Source organism: Primulina eburnea, chromosome 2 (assembly GCF_022965805.1).
Source record: "Primulina eburnea isolate SZY01 chromosome 2, ASM2296580v1, whole genome shotgun sequence".
NCBI classification, from domain to species: Eukaryota; Viridiplantae; Streptophyta; class Magnoliopsida; order Lamiales; family Gesneriaceae; genus Primulina; species Primulina eburnea.
In genome coordinates this window covers 7,497,261-7,518,078 of record NC_133102.1, presented here as the reverse complement: position 1 = coordinate 7,518,078, position 20,818 = coordinate 7,497,261, and the positions used below count along the sequence as shown (strand labels likewise).

The 20,818-nt window shown below is 32.2% G+C and overlaps 2 protein-coding genes across 2 annotated transcripts; both read right to left on the bottom strand.

The window, feature by feature from the left end:
• Positions 1-1,502: 1,502 nt before the first annotated feature.
• On the bottom strand, positions 1,503-5,755 carry LOC140822879 (long chain base biosynthesis protein 2a-like). The gene is made up of 12 exons (XM_073183826.1): positions 5,324-5,755; positions 5,155-5,220; positions 4,791-4,879; positions 4,402-4,547; positions 4,189-4,313; positions 4,017-4,110; positions 3,761-3,924; positions 3,271-3,432; positions 2,472-2,598; positions 2,194-2,360; positions 1,938-2,045; positions 1,503-1,794 (listed from the first exon to the last, which is right to left on the bottom strand). The coding sequence occupies exons 1-12, from the start codon at positions 5,447-5,449 to the stop codon at positions 1,699-1,701; spliced, it is 1,470 nt and encodes a 489-aa protein (XP_073039927.1). The 5' UTR covers positions 5,450-5,755; the 3' UTR covers positions 1,503-1,698.
• A 13,181-nt stretch (positions 5,756-18,936) lies between these two features.
• LOC140824555 (CASP-like protein 1F1) lies at positions 18,937-19,971 on the bottom strand. The gene is made up of 3 exons (XM_073186132.1): positions 19,650-19,971; positions 19,413-19,536; positions 18,937-19,330 (listed from the first exon to the last, which is right to left on the bottom strand). Exons 1-3 carry the CDS (start codon positions 19,832-19,834, stop codon positions 19,109-19,111), a joined length of 531 nt encoding a protein of 176 aa, XP_073042233.1. The 5' UTR covers positions 19,835-19,971; the 3' UTR covers positions 18,937-19,108.
• Positions 19,972-20,818: the final 847 nt, after the last annotated feature.

Genomic DNA, 20,818 nt, shown 5'->3' with positions numbered 1-20,818 from the left:
ATTTAGCGTGAAATACAAAATAATCCTTGGACTTGGAATATTCCTTTGATTTAAATTTTGCTTGGATTCTTTGAGTTTGGGTTAGACACCATTGCTAAAGATGAAGATATATGTCTAATTATTCTTATTGGCCATTTAAAATAATGCTTCGAAGTTTAAAACAAAAATTTTCTATAATTCAATAATTCCCATTTTATTTATAGTTCGAAATTAAATTTAAATTTATTTTCCATAAGAACAAATATTATTATTTGCTTTGAAAAGTACGAAATTAAATCCGACATTATGAATTTTTCAAAAGTCCAGTTGCTACATCCCTAAAAATATAGGCATTTTTGGCAAATTATGATGTCGGTAAAGTGATCTTTGTGTCATTAGACTTGAATACCCAAATTAAACTTATTGTGATATGATTGATAGGGATGTAAACGAACCAAACTGTTTGTGAGCTATTCGAAGCTCGATTCGATAAAAGCTCGTTTGAGCTCGTTTAATAAGGCTCGTTAAGATAAACAAACCAAACTCAAGCTTTACAACGGCTCGTTAGCTCGTGAACATGTTCGTTGATAAGTTCATAAGTAATCTTTTAGATGAAAAAATAATAGTTTTGATTTATTGATTATGCATATTATTTATGAAATATATAAAAAAATCTATTAAATTTATTTATTATAATAAATTTACAAATTTTAATAAAAATAATATATTTTTCTTTAAATATATAATTTACTTTTTAATTAATTTAATGAAAATTTAAATGTATAATTCATATTTATTAAGCTTGTTTAGACTCGATAAAGGTTTGAATAAGCTCGTGAGCCATGCATATATTCGTTAAATAAAGCTCGAGCTCGGCTCGATTATAAACGAACCAAGCTCAAACATTCAAGAGTTCGGCTTGACTCGACTCGATTACATCCCTACTGATTGATATATGGTCAAGTTTATCAATAGTTTACGTGTGTACTAGTTTACACAAATTAATATTACTTGTTGAATAGGTCTCTTGTGAGACGGATCAACACTACCGATATTCACAATAAAATATAATACTCTTAACATAAAAAGTAGTATTTTTTCATGAATGACCCAAATAAGATTTTTGTCTTACAAAATACGACCTGTGAGACCGTCTCACACAAGTTTTTGTCATACTTGTTTACACAAGCATCCTAATTTCTTGTCAATCAAATGACGATCACTGGTTCCAAAACAACTCAATAACCAGTAATTTGATCTCATCCACTTAGAGAATTAGGACATAAGTCACCTAAAATGTCTTTCAAAATTAACATTACCTGAAGAAACCAAGTCTTGTGAACCATATGGATCTCATGAACTACATCAGGAAACGAACGCTTGGGTTGCAAAAGTGAGAAATTCCAAAATATATTTTAGAACTAGTATTTGATTATCTTTTTAAGAAAAACTTAACAGAGTCAATAGTTATGAGTGATGGATCATATTCCAGGCATGCAACCTCTGTGTTGTGAAACAAAAAGTTACTTGTGGAAATGCAGGGTGATATTAGATTTTAAAAACAAAAACACATATTTATGGATTCAGATATAAATAATGTGTTGCAGTCACAAGAAATGCAGTATGCTACTCACTGTACAGAAAACAAACAAAATTTCAGAAGACAGTGCTGAATCTCCTTATGGAGACGAGACAACGATCTCCAAGAAGTCATAAATTTCACTCCAGCTTAATCCTGCCACCTTCCAATGGCTGTTTCGTAGGCTCGGTAGGAAAGTATTTTATGCCAACAAGGTCACCTACACTGCTGATAACCTGATACGAATTCAAAAAGAAAAGTGAGTTTTAACGGTGCTTCATGGGGAAAAAAGAATTATTTATATACTAGTCTTTCGTCAATGCTATTCTCGTTTTTAGTCCTCTGTTGCATGTTGACAATAATTTATTAAGATCCTGACCTCTAAAGCTTTAACAAGGTCTTCCTTTGAATGAGCAGCAGAGATGCAAATGCGTGCACGGGCCAACAATAAAGGAGTAGCAGGAAAAGCAACCGTGACCACAGCCACCTGCATAGCATAATCACACGTTCAAGCAATCTTAATGTGAAATAGTGTGAAACGACCAAACAAAACAAAATTAAGCTCGATGGACTGTTAGTCAACTGAAAATAAACAACACTGTGGGAGAGGAGGGGAGGGGGTTAGAAATGCTTACATTCCGTTTGAGGCACTCTCGTGAAAAAGCAGGAATTTTTGCTGGGTTATAGAGCATTATGGGCATTACGGGGGAATCATTATCTCCAAGAACTTCAAAACCCATTTTCTGCAACTCTGACCTGAAAAAGTTGCTGTTCTCACGTATTTTTGCCAGTTTCTGAGCCCCTGCCAGAAGAAAATGCACCAGGTGTAAGCAAAAAACACTTGAAAGAGCACGCTAGATGCCAATGACACAGCATGGTTTTACAAGTAACTTGGCAGCAAACAAAATTCCACCTCTGCTTGAACCATCTTCTCCAAGAATAACTTTAATGGAAGAAATAATTTGCTGTGCAGCTGGTGGTGATATTGATGTTGCATAAAGATGAGCAGGGCATGTGTATTTCAAGTAATCGATAAGTTCCTGAAGAAAGTGTTATCATATGTTATAGTGAAACATAGAGAAAAGGTGAAGCAAAATCATAGTTCTCTATGATATTAATCCAAACATGTGAGAAAGTATTGGTTTTTACTCCATCTTTATCAAGCTACTAAAATATTTATAAATTCACATGCACGTTATAGCAATACATGAATTTCTTTCTCTAGGGTGAACCCTACAAGGCAATTAATAGATCAATTCGAAATGAGATCTACCATTTGACTTTTCGCTTGCAAGCATAGTGATTTAAAAAAAAAAATTAGAAACTATGAGTAATTGCTAGCAACGATGGATCAATATGAGCAAAGTGTTCCCACATAGTTTAGGTGAAAGTTGTTTGTCTTAAAATAACCCTATTTGAAGAATACAGTCGGAGTAAATTCTGAGCCACATTCCATGTTGCCTTATTAGAGTCATAAACCAATTTTTTTCTTCCATGCACACTTACAAGGTAATCAATCACGTAAGTAAAAAATGTCATTTCAGCAAATTCAATATAAATCATGCATAATAATAGAAACTCAAAATAAAATGAATAAAAGTTGTTTCCCAATACTAATTCACACTGCAATTTATCACGGTGTAATATTCTTTTTGCTTGTAGATAAAGACATATTTATAACCACATACAAAAACAGTACTCATGAAACAAACCTTAGATCCCGCTATATAACCACCACATGACCCAAATGATTTTGTGAAAGTTCCCATCATAATGTCCACGTCTGCCGTGTCAACTCCCAATAGTTCACAGACACCCCTCCCGGTTTTTCCAACAGCACCAATGCTGTGAGCCTCATCCAGATAAACATATGCCTGTCGTGAAAGGGAAATTAGATGGCACAAGAGAGGAAATACTAAAAACCATAAAATTAAATTGCATAAATTGGCACTCTGCATCATAACTCATATTTCTTTCTTTTCGTTTCGCTTTTTTTTTTTGAAAAAAATAGGAACACCTGACGAGTTATACAAGGTCAGAATTTTCATAAATAGGCTAATTCAAAACAATATGCCAAACAACTATCAACCATCAAGACTAATGTAAGCAAAATGTATTAATCACTTCTATGCAAGTTACAAAATATACCAGAAGAATAAGATAAGAAAGAATATGAGAGAGGATATATAGCATGAAATCTACCTTGTACTTCTTACATATGGACACAATTTCGGGGAGCTTGCACAGTTCCCCTTCCATGCTGTAGATTCCCTCCACCACAACAATTATCTTCTTCCAAGGTCTGTGTGTTCTGGGCTGTCCATCTGCAATTTGTTCCCTCAAAACCTTCTCCAGATGAGATGGAGCTACAGAAAAGTAACATTTAACTGTTTAAGATTAACTATTTCATCATTTATCATGATATTTAGCTATACAAAAGAAGAAAAAATTAACTAACTGTTATGCTGAAAGACTCGAACAGTTGCCCCAGATCCCCGTGCGCCATTAACTATAGAGTTATGGTTCAATGAATCGCTGATAATCAAACCTCCCTGCAAACAACTGAAAGTTAGAACAATGCACAACTGAAAAGGATCAAAGTCAATATCAGTCCTGTTAACTGCTGATACCTTCCCAATTAGTACAGGAAGAATGGCAGAATTAGTCACATAACCCATGCCAAAAACTATGGCAGCTGGCTTTCCTATGAAATTTGCTACACGGTCCTCCAATTCAGTATGCAATCTGGTTGTACCTGGTTACAAAGTTTATCAAATCTATAGTCAAAATTTGCAGGACATGTCCGAGAATAGGGTATAGATATGACAAACAAACACATTTACCTCCATCAGCCCGGGAACTACAGGTGCTCGGGAAAAAATATTTCAGAGACTCAATTACCCGAGGTGTGCAGTATTCATCTGCTGCAGCAAATCCCAGATAGTTATATGACCCCAAGTTTAGGCACCTAGTAGATCTTGTAGTTCGCCTGCATTAAATGCCATTAAATGAGGATTTTATTTCCAATTACAGAGGCTCTAAAGATGAGAAACCTTGTTTCTGAAAAAAAAAATTGCATATGCTTTAGAATGATGCATGGTCACTCAAAACCAGAAGCTTAAGTTCTAGGATTCAAAGGAATTAATATTATGTTTCCCCACAATTAACACCGGCTAATCATGTCAAAATATCAGGAAGATGCAAATTCACAAAATATGTAGCGGACACTTACTGCAGAGTTTTATTATTGTCCCTGGAGACACGCTCCACCACATCAAACCAAGCATCAGGAGGGCTTGATATTGGTCTGTTAAAGCAATCCTGCACCAATTATCATGTGAACCACATGTTTCTTTATTGAAAAAGAAAAGGATGAGGAATTTCAGCAAGTCCCAAAATGATTAATCTTGGTGTTTAGTCACATTTAAGATACATGAAACTATTTTCTTGATTACTTTTGGTGTTTAGTCATATTTAAGAAAGTATAACTGACAATTCAGGAACCCCAAACACAGATCAGGCCAAAACTAATCGAAACATTCCAACAAAAAAGAAAAGCAGCTTCAGATAATAAAGCTGAAACTTTAAAAAAAAACCTGAATCCGTAAATACAGCCGCCGAATGTAGAAATCCTCAAGCCCCAAACAGATTGGCGCATAACCCTTCCACGACAATGAAACAAATGATCTCACAACACAACTCAACCACACACACACACACCATTCGTAAGAAAGTGGATACAACGCTTAGATAAGAAAAGGTCACCTGAAGGCTGCTTTGAGACAACCGATCCACAATCTTCCGGAAAAAATCGCGCAACTGGCCGAAAGCGAAAAGGAGGCCGTAGCTGAAATAGGTGGTCAAAGCGGTGACGTAGGGGATGGTGATCATCTTCGAATCGATGGCGGCGATCAGACGAGCACAGAATCGGAGCCTGAGATCCGCGGGGAGAGAGAGGAGTATGGAGAGTGGTCCGAGAAGGGGAATGGGTCTCAGATTGACCAATCACCTCAATGTTCCAATGGGGCACTCACCAGGATGGAATAATCTGCGCTGTACTGTAGGATATGAAAATTCCATACGCGGTGGATTATGATCCTTGGATCTATTGTCCCCGTTCGAAGGATGATGCAGCCGGGTCCGCCATCCTGCAGCCGATGGCTCATGCTAAGATCAAGCTCAAATTTTTATAGGAGCTCAGACGATATTCGCACGTGAAATGTAATTTTGACTATATATAAAATCACCGAATTAGGTTTGGATCTATGAATTAGGTGTCTTTATTTTATTATTATTATTACATTTCACACTACTTTAACCAACATCAACCAAACTAATCATTAAAATAATTTCATTTAATGTATATAACATGTGTTTTATCATTATATTATTATTATTATTATTCTCAAAATTTAAAACTTAAGATTTTATATTTAAAAATTACGTGAAATTTTTTTTTGATAGTAAAACTTTTACGTTTGAAGTTTGAGATTTTCATTTCTATTATTTTTATTTTTGTGGTAGAATCATATGAAATGTAAAAAATCAATATTTTAAAATTTAATTATTATAAGAAATTCTATGTTCTACCCATTTATAAACGCTAATAAAATTGGTGTAGCTATTTTTAAATGCTATACATGTATATATTATTTAGTGACAGGAAGTAAATCTCCCGGAGTAGGATAGAATTGTCCTGAAATGAGAATGTCTTATAGACTTCCTTGTGGGCTTGAAATTTGTGGGGGGCCGTTTTGGCCTTTATGAAGCTTTAATTGTAAACCCAACTCTAGATAATTTAAGATACATAACAACCAATCAACTATGTTGGAGTGATTTCTTCCCGATCTAATTTTGTGTCTAGGTTTTTATTTGTTTTTGGAAAGTATCACTAGAAGACTTCGGAATATATCAATAATTTTGTGTCTAGATCTTCTCGATCTTATTCTCTTTAGAATGTATCATTAGAAGAATTTGAATTATACAACATCTTTTACAAATCATTTTGACTTAGAACTAATTATTTTCTTAACTAAAACTCTTAGCACACTCTCGATTGTAGATTTCAATCTCACAATCTGCTTAATGGTTAACGGCTGTTATGTTAAGACTACAAACATAAATTACATAATCTTGGCAAAAACTTGTGTGAGACGGTCTCACGGGTCGTATTTTGTGAGACGGATCTTTATTTGGATAATCCATGAAAAAGTATTACTTTTTATGCTAAGAGTATTACTTTTTATTGTGAATATAGGTAGGGTTGACCCGTCTCACGGATTGTGATCCGTGAGACGGTCTCACATGAGACCTACTCCATAATCTTTCACGTCTTTGCACGAAGACTATCACTCAACTAACTTTTGAAATTCATATCTCTTTGTTTATGTGAGTGGTTATGTGTGTGAGAAAAGTGATCTATTACATTGTACATACTATCAAATTTATCCTTTCATATAAGGAGAAAAGCTCTTGCCAAGCTAATATATCTTATTAGAATCCTTTTTTTTGGGTTTGCTCTAATTTCAGCTATTTTTCCTTCATATAGGTTGCCTACACTTTGAAACTCCATCAAAAGCTTGTATTTGATCTTCAAAATGTTGTGTTTCTAAACTCCAAGATTGATATGAACGTTTGAAATAAGAATACGACTGTTTGGAAAATTTTTATCAGGTTATGACATTGAAATTATCATTTTTTTACTTTCGGGACACTTTTTGATATCAAGCCATTTTTTTTTGTTCATCGATTCGTCGTTATTGTTCATCAAGTCGTTCCATGTCTAGCAAGAAAAAGTCCAGCGACAAAGTCTAGCCACCGCTTTCTCTTGATAATAACTATTGATTCGTCGATTTTTGGAAAAATGATGAACATAAAAGTTGTAGTCTTTCTCTTAACTTTCAATATAATCAAGAGTCACTCAACTTTGAGTTTGCATGATAAAGATATACTTGAAATACAATAACTGTTCAAAAAAAAAATCCCGCTATAAAGCAATAAATTGTGTTGTCAGTCTCATGATTATAGAATCGATTTTGATTCGTTGATTTTTTGGCAAAGTGATAAACATGGAAATTGTAGTTCTTTCTCTAGATTTCCAGAAAATCGCTAAATTTCGAGTTCATATGAAAGCGATATGCTCGAAATACTGGCACTGCTCATGTATATTCGGCAGCTGTATCCGTGTTGCTGAACCAACTAATTTCTCGTGATTTATCAGCTTTTCATATTTGATTCAGACTTTGACAGTGATAGATGATTTGTAGATAATTGTATTAGCTTCTAACTCATGTTGACTCATAAAATTACAATAATCTGACTAAGAGATATGACCAAAATAACATCACTGCTCAAGTCTAGTAGTTTGCTAATCCGTGATTTTCTGCTTATATCAAAGCGAGTTTTATGTCAATCCATTTTTCCCATTGTTCATTTCGATCATTGAACTATGTTATACTCCAGCTCGCAAAAGTCTAGTTGTTTCCTAAATTCGAGTTTAAATTTAAATTGTAGGTAGCAACTTCACACTTGAGTAAATATGTTATAAACACAATAACAATTTTTGTTATCATCATAGTCAAGATTATTAGAGTTTCCACAACATAAACAATCCCAAATAATCATATGAAAACTAATTAAATATTTTACAAGTTTATTTAACATGAGTATGTATATTGTAAGACGGTGACACAGACACTCACACATATAAATATATATGTGAGACGAGACGACCCGACCCATGCCTACAGTAAAATTATTTTTTTTTTATAGAGGTGTTCATTCAAACTGAACCAAACCAAACCGAATTTCACCAAAAATCCGGAATGAATTTCATGGTTCGATTCGGTTAAAAACTAAAATATTTTCAATTTTTTGTTTTAACTTAATTTTTATTTTTTTAGTTTTTATTTATTTATTGATAACTACAAATAAAATATTATTTTAAAACTAAAAAAAATTTAAAAATAAAAAAAATGATTTTCAATTTTGTTTGGTTTTTGGGTCAAACCGAATTTTTAGTTAGGGCAGTTAAACGAACCGTGAACATCTATTCTCTATACAAACAATAATAATTTTTCATAAGTCGGGTCAAGTGGGATCAGATATCCGTCTGAAAAAATCATTTTGTGAGACAACTTCACTTTAAATTGTTATGTTCGACTGTCTCATAAGAGTTTATATGATTAACATATGCAATTTCAAGAGCATAAGTAGAAAAATGCAAATCACGAAGATAAATAGCAAAGAAAATGCAATTTTTTTTACTATAAATGGGAAATCTGATGCATTTGTAATTGCTATAAAACATTATTGTTGCCCATAAAACTGATGCCTTGGAGAATCTTAGAATTTTTTATTTGTTTGTTTAGAAAAGAATCCGTCGAAGTTTTTCTCGTAGAAAATAACAAAAATGGTGGCGTAAACAACTATTATTCCTTCCAACTGCCAACTCTTTTGAGCTTACCACAGACGAAATCGTCGAACCAACACCCCCACAATAATAATATCATTTATTACTACTTATTTGTATGCATCCTATAAAAAAATTTTTTGTTATAATATGATTAACAAATTTGATTTACATAAAAAAAAATAATTTGTTATAATATGATTAACCAATTTGATTTACAAATTGGACCGCTTATTTGCGGAAACACTCAACATCATTAACTGTTTACAACAACAAAAAAATAGCAATAATTGGATTAGGAATCCCATTTTAAGAAGACTGTTCTAGGTTGCCATGTCTCAAGCACGACTTGCCTATTTCTACAACAATTTAAGGCCTTTTTTAACTAATTTCTACAACAATTTAAGGCCTTTTTTAACTAATTTTCATTGGGTTTTAAGTCAATCTATTACAGGGGAAAAAACAAAAAGAACTAACATAAGAAAAACAAAAACACAAAAAAATAATAATAATTATATAGCCAACAAATATCATTCAACAAAAATATAGTAGAATTAACACTATAGCCAAAAATTATTTATATATATATGTGTTAATTTAATCGGATATTTGAGTCGGGTGTGATTAAGATTATATAAGATACGTCTTCATCCTCATACTCGATACAATTTATTAATCGGATAAAAAATATTATTCATACTCTTCTTCATTCAGGTCTGGAATCGGATTCTCCATTGGGTTCGAAAGAAACTCATCCCTAAATTCAATTGAATTTCAAATCCCCTAGTTAAACAATTTCGAAATAATTATTGTATATTTCAAATACATAAATATAAATATCATTACAAATTCATTAATCAAATATTAAACTAATCAAATATCTTCTTTCAAATAAGATAAATCAATTCACAGACAATGTAAAATTATTCAAGTATTCTATAAGGTAGATTTTATGTCACACCAATCAGGTGAACCCACACCAGATGAATTATGCAAATCCACCGCGTGTGATACATCCAGTGGATGATATAATCTCTTCACATAAATGTGTTAAATCAACTCTGCATATTAAAAATGTGAATCCAAAATCTTTTACATTTAAATTATGAATTTTATATTGTGGTTATCACAAAATTATTGTGAGACAGTCTCAAAAATCAGCTTTATGAAACAGACATTTAACTCGACCCGACTCATAAAAAATTATTATTTTTATATCAACTATGTTATTTTTTACTACGATTATATACTTAATCGAGTTATCGTCTCAAAGCCACCACCATCATATATCAAATAGTAAGAAATCTTATAGAATGAGTTCGATTAAAAAGATGTTATAAATTCATTTTATTTTGTTATTACTTAAATGGGAAATATGGTAAGGATTATTAAAATATTTGAATCCAAATATCATATATAAAAGTGTAGTACAGGCATACACAAGTAATTCCCGATTTGGTTAGTGATGTTTAAGCAACTCTCAATTTAGTGATTTTTTTTTCAATGTCTTTATTCAGTCTCTCTTGTTTATAAATTTTTTCATGTTCAGTCTTTATTCCAATTTTAACTTTGTTTTCTATTTTCAGTTACTATTTTTAGACCCGAGTAAGTGAAATTGTTATATTTATCGAGCTGTCCAAAAGCATAATGCTACACAAAATTTACAGCCTATATATCATAAATCTTTTATGGCACATCATTCTTCTGTATAATAAATTAAACATTTTACATCTTTGACTGGAGTGTCGTCGTGTCGTATCCATCGAGTTTTAGAGACTGCTCCTCACAGCCTAATCACGTAGTCACGACAAATGGTTCCTAAAGTAGGTCCCTTCAACAAGACTTAGCACAACCTTGTATAGTTTCCTACCTCATAGTGTGCGACAAATAAGTTTAATTTTGAAAATAATACATGAGAGAGACATTGCTTTGGTTCTTTTATTCTAACATACATAATATTATTACATAGGAATCTACTGTAAAGTATGGGAAACTTGTTTAGCTACCTATCGTAGATGGAAATACCGTACACCTAAACTAGAAAGAAAAACATTACAAATTTATTTGAAAGAAAATTAAAAAAATAGTCGATGACTTCAACTTCCTTATGCCTTGTTTTTATAGAAGTCTATCTGGATCTATAACTCATACTTTAAAACTTGTATATAACTTTTGAATTATTCTTTGCCAGTTGGAGCTGACATTGTCTTGTAGCGAGTGGTGGGGTGGTATATTCTTCCACTAGCTAATGTCCAATATTCTATTAATTAGTGGATATGTCTTATTGTGGTGGTGAGTCACATCTGGGAATCTTTTGCTTTGAAGTCCTCGGACAAATTGTTTTTTTTATCCCTCACCACTTGGTCATATCTCTGCAAGATACTTTCGGTCAGTTCTTGGTTGAAAGCCTTTACCAAATTCTAACACTTTTTTGTTTGGGCATTCTAGTCAGATCCACATGAGCCATGTTAAAGAATTTTCGACGGTTTTTTTTTTATCCCTGGCAACTTATTGTTCCACAAAAGATTTCTTTTCTTCTCAAATATATCTTCTACAAAAGTTGTATTTTTTCCTGTCATAGAATTTAATAAAAAAGATCCATTTACAAAATTTTGATAATTAAATAGAAATTTGACTTTGTCCATCTCTGTAATACAGACTCATAGACTACATGCTCTTCTAGTAGAGATGTCATCTTCAGTGAATAAAGCAACAAGAGGTGTTTCTTCTGTTGGAGGTCTTTGATAAATTTCTGAATATTTATATATGTCCTCCTTAGCTTGATAAAATGAAGATTTCATGTGAGCCTTTTACAGCTGGTTATGGTGTTATACTGAAAAGGTATAGCTCCAGAATATCTCTTTTGTACAAATAATCGTTGTTTGCTCAGTTTCACGAACAACTTCATGGATCCACTTTGGTATTGGTGATATTTATGAGAATTTGGCTAATGTAGTATAAACCGAGACTAGAGCCCCAAATTTATGTGATACCTTGACTTCATTGGGATATGAATTTGATTTTATCCATACCCTTAGAAAATTTCTTCCTATATCAACTCGGATTGTGGATCGGTTGAGACATATTTCTTATTTTCAATTTCTACACGTTCTGTTGATATACCTGAAATAAGAAATATAAGCTCGTTAGTACCCACCTTAGATTTACCCTGTCGATTTGAGGTATAAGGTTGATCTCTCCATCTTCAATCCCCGAGGTAAAGGTTGACTTGAAAGATCGAGATAAGAATCCAAAGCTTCGACTTGTCTCTTGGGTCGACTCATATAATAATGATCCTGACTTAGCACTTGTTCTAGGGATACTTGAATCTCATGCTCCAGCTATAGATATTTTTACTCGAAAACTCTTATTTTAAGAAGCTAGTGGTTTCTCAATTGCTTGAAGGATCGACTTTTGTAATATAGACTATAGCTGAGTATAAGCTTGTGAATAGCATGTGATTCGATCAGAAACAATGCTCTTATAAACTTGTTGTAGCCTATCCGCAACTTTTGCATTTAGGATAAGCTTTATGAAATCGGTTTGAAGTATTTCAAATTGTTCCCTAAAATAGCCTCTATATTTTCATGATGACAAAAACGATAGCATTGTACATCTCTTGTTAAGAAATCTTCAAAAATATTTTCATTAAATTTAATAATGACAATATCAAAAATTATAATTTTGACATAAAATATAACGTCTTAGTAATCTAGATTTCTTGTGTTTAGATTCGCCTAATGAATCGAAATATTCAAGTATGGTTTGGGAAGAGATTATGGAAGTTCTCAAATGAACGGAATTATAATCTACTTTCATTAAGTGATACTATTTTTCAAGAAAACTTTTAATGTGTAGTATCAACTTTTAAAGTAAATTTCTTTGCAAGTAAAAATAAGTGTCATTTTTCAAAATCTATTTTGCTGCATTAAATTCATTTTCGTTGATATGTCATCATATGACTTCTGCATCTAAGAATAGTCCACTGCAATACCTGCATGATTGTTCTTCTTCTTGTGGGAGCTTTGTAAGAAGCTCTGCCCTCGAATTATAACCGATATCTATATATAATACGAGATCATCCTCATCTTGAGTAAAATCCATTTTTGAATATTTTTTTAAATATCATTTAGATGACTAAGTCTCTTAGTGTGTTCTTCTATCCATATAAATCTTGAATTTTTTCAGTAATGGACTAAAACTTTCATTGTTTTGTTAGGTTCTTAATGAACATTTCAGAAAAGTTAACAACTCATAAGAAACTTTGAAGTTATTTATTCTCTTTTAGTTCATCTAAAAAATTCCGTACCTTTGCAATGATTGTCTTATTTACATATAGGACTAGTCATTTTTTACAAAACTTAGAGAAAACATTTAAATGTTTAATATATTCTTTATATTTTTAGATGTTATTAAAAAATCGTCAATATAAACAAATATAAAATTAAAATAATCTTTTAATAGATTATTCATTTTTCTTTGAAATATCTTGGGTGCATTAGCCAAACTCATCGGTAGTACATCTCAAATATTGTAATCTTGCGGTGTTGAGAAATCTGTGAATTTTTTGTTTTTTTCCTTCACCCGAATCTGATAAAATGAAAAATTTACGATCAAATTTAGATAAATTTTTGTATTACATAAAAAATTGATTAAATGATTCATATAAGGTATGAAATTCACATCAAACTTCAGAATTTAATCAACTCTTGATAACTAATAACTAATCTAGTTTGTTCCTTTTGATTTCATCGTAATTTCTTACCAGAAATCCTGAACTGTTGTATGTTATATTTTTGCTTTGATTAAACCAATGTTTAAATGTTCCTTGATAATAATATGCATATCATTCGATCATTTATGTTCAAGGGATAGGTTTACATATGACGAACTCATATTCATTGCCTTCCTTTATTTTAATGCTGACTTGGATTTGATTTCCGTTCTATCATGCCAAAGGATCTTCATTGTAATTTTCTTTGATAATTTTCTTAATATCTTCAAATGATACTTTTGTATCAAACTCTACATCCTTGTGGTTAGGGGTGTTCATCGGTTGATACGGTTCGGTTTTTAGTTTTTTATTTCGGTTTTCGTTTTATAAATATATACTCCGATATCCGAACCTTTTTTCTTTGGTTTGGTTCGTTTTCTACCGAAATGGTTCGGTTATTTCGGTCGGTAATTTCGATTTTAAAATTAATAAGATAAATATATTATAAAATATAATATGTTATCTTTTTATATGATTTCTTAGAAAACATTTAAATATAAAATCTAAATGAATTACATAAACAACAATCAACTAAATATTATTCAAAATAATTCATCATTAATATGATATCTTCTAAAAAATATATAATAAAAACAAAATTTCGGTTTTATCGGTTGGTTCGGTTTTGACATATATGGTTGTTTGACATATATAATCCGAAACCGAACCAAATAAATTTCGGTTTTAACATTTATATTCGAATTATAATTCGGTTTTCGGTTCGATTCAGTGTTCGATTTTTTCGATTTTATCCGAAATTTGAACACCCCTACTTGTGGTGTAAAGCTATCTTGAGAAATTTTCTTTCTTCTTATTGGAGGTTTTGATACGCTCTTAATTGGAGGATTGTTTTCCCAAACCATCTAGAATATTTCTTTTTTGGGTTTAGAAGTTTACATTTATCATCACGCTTGCTGCAAAAATAGACTAAAATTTTTTCTTAAAATTATTCTCTTAGTCTCTGGATTATTACTTTATGATCACATGTTGTTGTGAATACTAATCTTCTAGTATCATTTTCTTGTGTATAAGATTTAAACATTCGTAAGAAATTGTTTCCTAACAAAATTTCAGCTATTGTGTCCTGAAAATAAATCAGTGGTATTTTCATATTATACCTAGGTATCTGTCCAGAACCTCCGATTAATTTTTGTTTTTATTTTATCCATTTACAGAAGATCAAGATTAGTTTGGAAAAATTCTCGTCAAGCAAATTGAAGTAATTCTTCTTCCAATTTTTTTTGGAAAAATTAATCTTTTTGCTCTACATATTTACGCCCCTGAATAAATGTAAGCAACAAAATATTCCGCCTTATATTATTCATATAACATTGCTACTGGGATGCATATCGAGAATGGGCTCATGGTAGTTGGATTTTCCACATTCTATCATCTACCATGAATTCTATTGCATTCTCTAGATGTTTCTAAGGTTTGTATTCCTCGAAAAATTCTAGTCCAAGAACCAATTGATCTGGTCTTTTCTTGTAATTCTTTTGATATAAACTTCTAATTCACCGATGTTTATCAGTCCTTGGTAATTCTTTATCATATGTTGTTCCAAATAGTATATAGTATTATAAAGAAATTGATTTATTTGCCTTGTAATATCAAATATTATTTCTACGTCTCTCCATCCTTCTAGACATCTAAGATTCTTATTGTTGAAAAACTTTTGAGTACATGTTGGGCTTCCTGGACAAGTGTTTTTACCCATATGTGACTTGTGATTCTATCTCCTTGAAAAGATAGTCTTCTTGGTACCAGTCTAAGATTTTGATTTCTTTGCGGAATTGGTTTGTCTCGGATATGGATATTTGTTTCATGTATTAAAATGAACTCAATTATCGCTGGATAAATTGTCAGAGCAATTTTTCCAATTATTTCTAATATTTCAATAAAATCATTTTTAATGACAATTTTGAATTTTTGTACTAGACATAGCGTATAAAATTGATAGGTAATAAAATATGTTCTATTTCCTTATTTCATTAGCCATTTTTCTTTGAAGTTTTAATGCAACGTCAAAGCTCTGATACAAATCTCTATGTGTTAGGTTGTAGGTAATTTTTGGATAAATTACTCCTACAATTTAAAATGCCCATAGATTTTCTGAGATAGTTCCTGGTATTGAATCTTGAAGATTACATATTCTTTATCGCATATAGCAATGTCGATATGTGAATCTATCTCTTCTTTAAAAGTTGATTTTATTATAATTTGAATGGCACCAAAGTGAATCTAGGACATAGTTTGTGCTATTTCTACTCCGAGTTTTTGAATTCCTCGTTTGTTATTTAGAAGGAATTAATTACATCTCTATTTGGTTTTTTTTGTAAGTTCCATTAGGATTGTCATTTTCCTTATGAAACTTATATATTAAATGTATTTTCTGTTTTTAGGTCAATATTTCATAAGTACTTTTCTACTTTTCTTATAGAGAATCTTTGATATCTTTGAAGATAAGATTTTCTCTCACGATCTTGGATTATTTTATGAGGTGTAGTTGTCTTGAAAAAGAAACTAAACAAATCTTCATATGTTTCGTATCGAAACATTTCATCTTTAGTCAGATTCTGATTATGTTCCATCAGATTCTCCCTAACGCATGACTTTTTATTCTTCATATATACTTTCGTCCGAGCCAATATCCTCAAATTGTTATACTTGAACAAAATCTTCGAAATAAACTTATTCGTCAACATCCGGAGTTGGCTCAAAGCGTTTTATTCCCTTCCTAGCATTTTTTGGACAGTTTGACAAATGTGATATCTAGCTCCACATGTCCAAAAATTACAATTTTTAAAACTTTCATTAGCTCAGATGTGAGCTCTTCTGAAAGTTTTTTTTGTAGGTATATGTCTCGTGCTTCGAAATGAGTTCGATTCTTGGGATGACATCCTACTTCTTGATAATATACTTCTTTTCCTAGGTTTGTAAGATCTGGAATTTTTTATAGACCATAATGTTCTTGGTTTCCAAGAACCACCTCTACTTCTTTCAATTATGGCATAAGGATGATATCTAAATATCTTCTTTTTTTTCTTTGTGACTTACTTCCAATGATCATTAGAAGATAATTTTATTTACTACATAAATAAGTACGTTTATTAATTCTTTTTAATCTTTTATAATTTTTTTGTAATGTTATTATATGAAATTATTCTACCAATTTTCTTTTAAGAAAAAAGGCTAAACTAACTTGAGTATCTGAATTTCCATGGACGTATTCTCTTATTAGTATTTTTTGGCAGCGATTTGGAATTTTAGCAAAGAAAAATTGAATTGCTATATTTTTCCAACACCTGAATTACATATATATATTTAACGAATAACATAATGTATTCATCTACTAAACATATGTCATGTAATTCAAGACTATACAAAACTTAAATTTATATTTTTTTCTTCTACGTATCTTGATTGTTGAAACAATCTACCTCTATAAATTGTGTTTTAAATAGGGTAATCATTCATTCTGCTATCTCGCCAAGAAATTCTCCGGCTAGGATCAACTCTTTGGTTTCTACCGAAGTCAGGTTCCAACAAATTTTAACAAATCTCATAATACTCATTTCTAAAAATTTAATGAATCCTTCTATGTTGAGATTAAGTATTCCTTATGTGATTCTCAAAGCTGATGTCCAATCATCTACGAAATATACTTTGTTTTTTAAATTCAATACAACAAGGATAAGTACAACCCCATAAGGATGTGTTGATTCCAAAATAGATTTCCCATAGGGTATTTGGTGCAAAAGAATTTGACTTCTCATTGACCCGATTCCCGCTATGTGTGCTTTTCCACCAACCTGAAAATCATTTCGGGGTCCTCCCATATTTGTGTTATAGGATCTCACACTTTCTCTAAGTGGTTATTGTATTCTACTAACTAAGGGTTGTTCACCACTTAAGTTGTGTTCATTCTAATATTTACAAGCTTAAGATTTGCAAAAGACTCTGCGAGATCTTTTAGATCATCCAGATCAATCCTATATATAGTTGCCATCAGATTATTGTTTTTCTGAGATAATTTTGTTGAGATTGGTCGTTTTATCGCCGTCGGTTAAATGTTTTTGTATCACTTTGGTCTTCCCTCTTTGATGTTATAAAAGTTCAATACCAAAAGATGGTGGTAACCTTCTTTATGAGATTTTTTTAACTAAAACTGAGTTGTTATTCTAATATTTGAATTCTTATTTGAATATTCTTTAATGTTCCAAGAACTTTTTTCTTGTTTTTCAATGATTTATTCAATTTAACGTGGTACATAGTATAGTTGATTATATAATTTTGTTTTATCTTTTGGATTTCTCTAAAGTATTGGAATAAGTCTTGTAATATTCCAATGTATTGGAATAAATCTTGTAAATATTTAATCTCGAATCTAGGTTCAGATCTATAATTTTTGAGCAAATCTCCTCCTCAAATATTTAATTACACATTAATAATAATTTTGGATGTTTCGAGTAATTTTTGCCTAGGTTCTGATACAATTTTTTGGTCCAGTAAAATAAGTCCTTAATAAAATATAATCTAGGGTAATTTGGGTATATTTTGAAAATATTTATGCTTGAGGACCATTTTGAACAAATTTTTTGAAACATAAGAGACTAATGAACCATATACTGACTGTACGTCGGAGTGGTCATGTCTGAGACTTTTCCAACACTTTATTGACATTTTTTTCTTGTTGAGTGTGTGTAAATCATCTGACCCGAGCTCATCCCATCAGACTAGGCAAAGCCCATCCCACCAGACCAGGCCACTCGGGCTCGTCCCATCAGGCCAGGCCCATCCCACCATGCCAGACCAGGTCATCCACGCTCATCCCATCAGACCAGGCCAAGCCCATTCCATCAGACCAGATCATCCGGGCTCGTTCAATTAGGCCAGGCCCATGCCAGACCAGGTCACCCGCACTCATCCCATCAGGCCAGGCCAAGCCCATTCCACTAGACCAGGCCACCCGAGCTCATCTCATCTGACTAATCTAGAGTCACCCCGTCAGATCAAAAATCTTTATAAAGAAAGTACAATTCTGTGTTCAGTAGATTGCACACCAAGCTCATTTAATTACCCCAACAGTATATCAATATATTCTAAAATATGCGTAAATTTTTTTAAGTGTCTTATAACAACATATACATATAGGCGCCGATCCATATGTATAGTCGTCTCTTTCACACAGTATCATAAAACCATCAACTCTATTATACGACCTCGTGTGCACAACGAAGACACAACCAGACACACCACAAGAAGTTCAACTTCCACATCACAACATAAAAAATAAAAGGAAGAAAAAGGAAAAAAATATTCCCACATTTTGTGTTTTCATCTTCTTCTTCGTCTTCCTCGGCGATCAAACTTGTATCTGACGCGATTTGTTCGCAGAAATTATGGTAAGAACCATGTAGAATAAGACGCTAGCATAAGAAAGCATGGTTGCGGCCGAGCCTCTGTTGCAGAACGGAGGGAAATGATCACACAATGGCAACCAACCCGCCTGGCTGACTCCGTATTTCCCCACGAAACCGATCGCTGTGGCCGCCGCGCAGCCCGCCATCAATAAAAGAGTAATAATCTGTGGAAAAAAGTTCCACCAAATTTAATGTGGGGTTATCATTCTTATTCGCAAAATGATTTATAGTTGATTATATATTCACCAGATCGTGAATGAACATGGCGAAGTAACTCGTCGAATTTATCGCTGTGTAGCGGAAGATGGAAGCGAGAAAGAGAGACACGACGGAGAATGCGCAAGCTATGAGATTCGCGTACGCAAAGAACCTGAAAACAAAACAGTGGTGTACGTACGTAATCAAATCAAATTACCCATAAAAGTACAGAAGTTAATCGACCGAAACTCCTGTAAATAAAAAATGCCTTAAACAAGATCTCACTTGAAAGCGGAACAGTAGCTGTAACTGGCAGTAACCCAGATGCCGTAAACCAGAGCATTTTGCTTGTTTGTGAGCATCATCCATGCAGCGGCCAAGGACGCTGCAAAAGCCAGAACTCTGAGGGAAATCTGCGTCAAAAAGAAGAATTTGTGGGTTTTCAGAGGTGGGCTAACAGTTCCTGCCATTACTTACGAGGGTTTCTTGAATCTTTCGTGGCTTGAGAGCAGAAAATTGGAAATGGGCGATACAATAAGTGAAAATGGCGGAGGGTTTGGGGTTATTTATATCGGGAAGAGGGTTAAGTTCGTGAAGAATTGTTCAAGATCGAGAAAAAAAGGTGGTTTCGGAATTGAATAGGATTGATTAAGTGTCAGTGGCAAGCCCAGCAAGACGGTAGAGAGATTAATGCAGAGATTTACTCATAATTTAGAACAATTCCCATGTAATCTGATTCAATGTTGGATTCGCTTCCTCTTGTTTTTTTTTAATACAAAAAAAAAATTAGGATTTACTTCTGTTTGGTGAATAGAATTTGTCGCATGGAATTAAAAATTGGAGATATGATTTTTTTAAAAAATAAAAATAAAATGGAAATATGATGTTTTTTTAAAAATAAAATAAAATGGAAATATGGCTTTATTTGGTCGAAAACATGGAATGTCAAATAATGGGAATTTTATTTGAATAAATATTTATATGACGAGCAGGCCATAGGCATTATGTCAATTAATTTGTTTTAATTTCAACCTTTATGTTTTAAAATTAAACAAACTATTTACAATTAAATTGTATTTTATATATCGTTTAAAAGTCTAAGAGGCAATTATTAAATGATAACTTACTCAAAGTTCTTTTGAATTTAAATGAAATTATATACCATTTATTAAGTAAGTTTAAAAATACAAGTGAATTAGTATTAAACAAAAACTTATGTGAAACGATCTCACGCATCGTATTTTGTGAGACATATATCTTATTTGGGTCATCAATAAAAAATATATTATTTTTTATGCTAAGAGTATTACTTTTTATTGTGAATATCGGCATGGTTGACCTGTCTCACAAATAAAGATAGGTGAGTCGTCTCACAGATAAAGATAGGTGAGACCATCTCACAAGAGACCTACTCTGAGTATTATATAATATGTTCCTCAAAATTCTTTTGAATT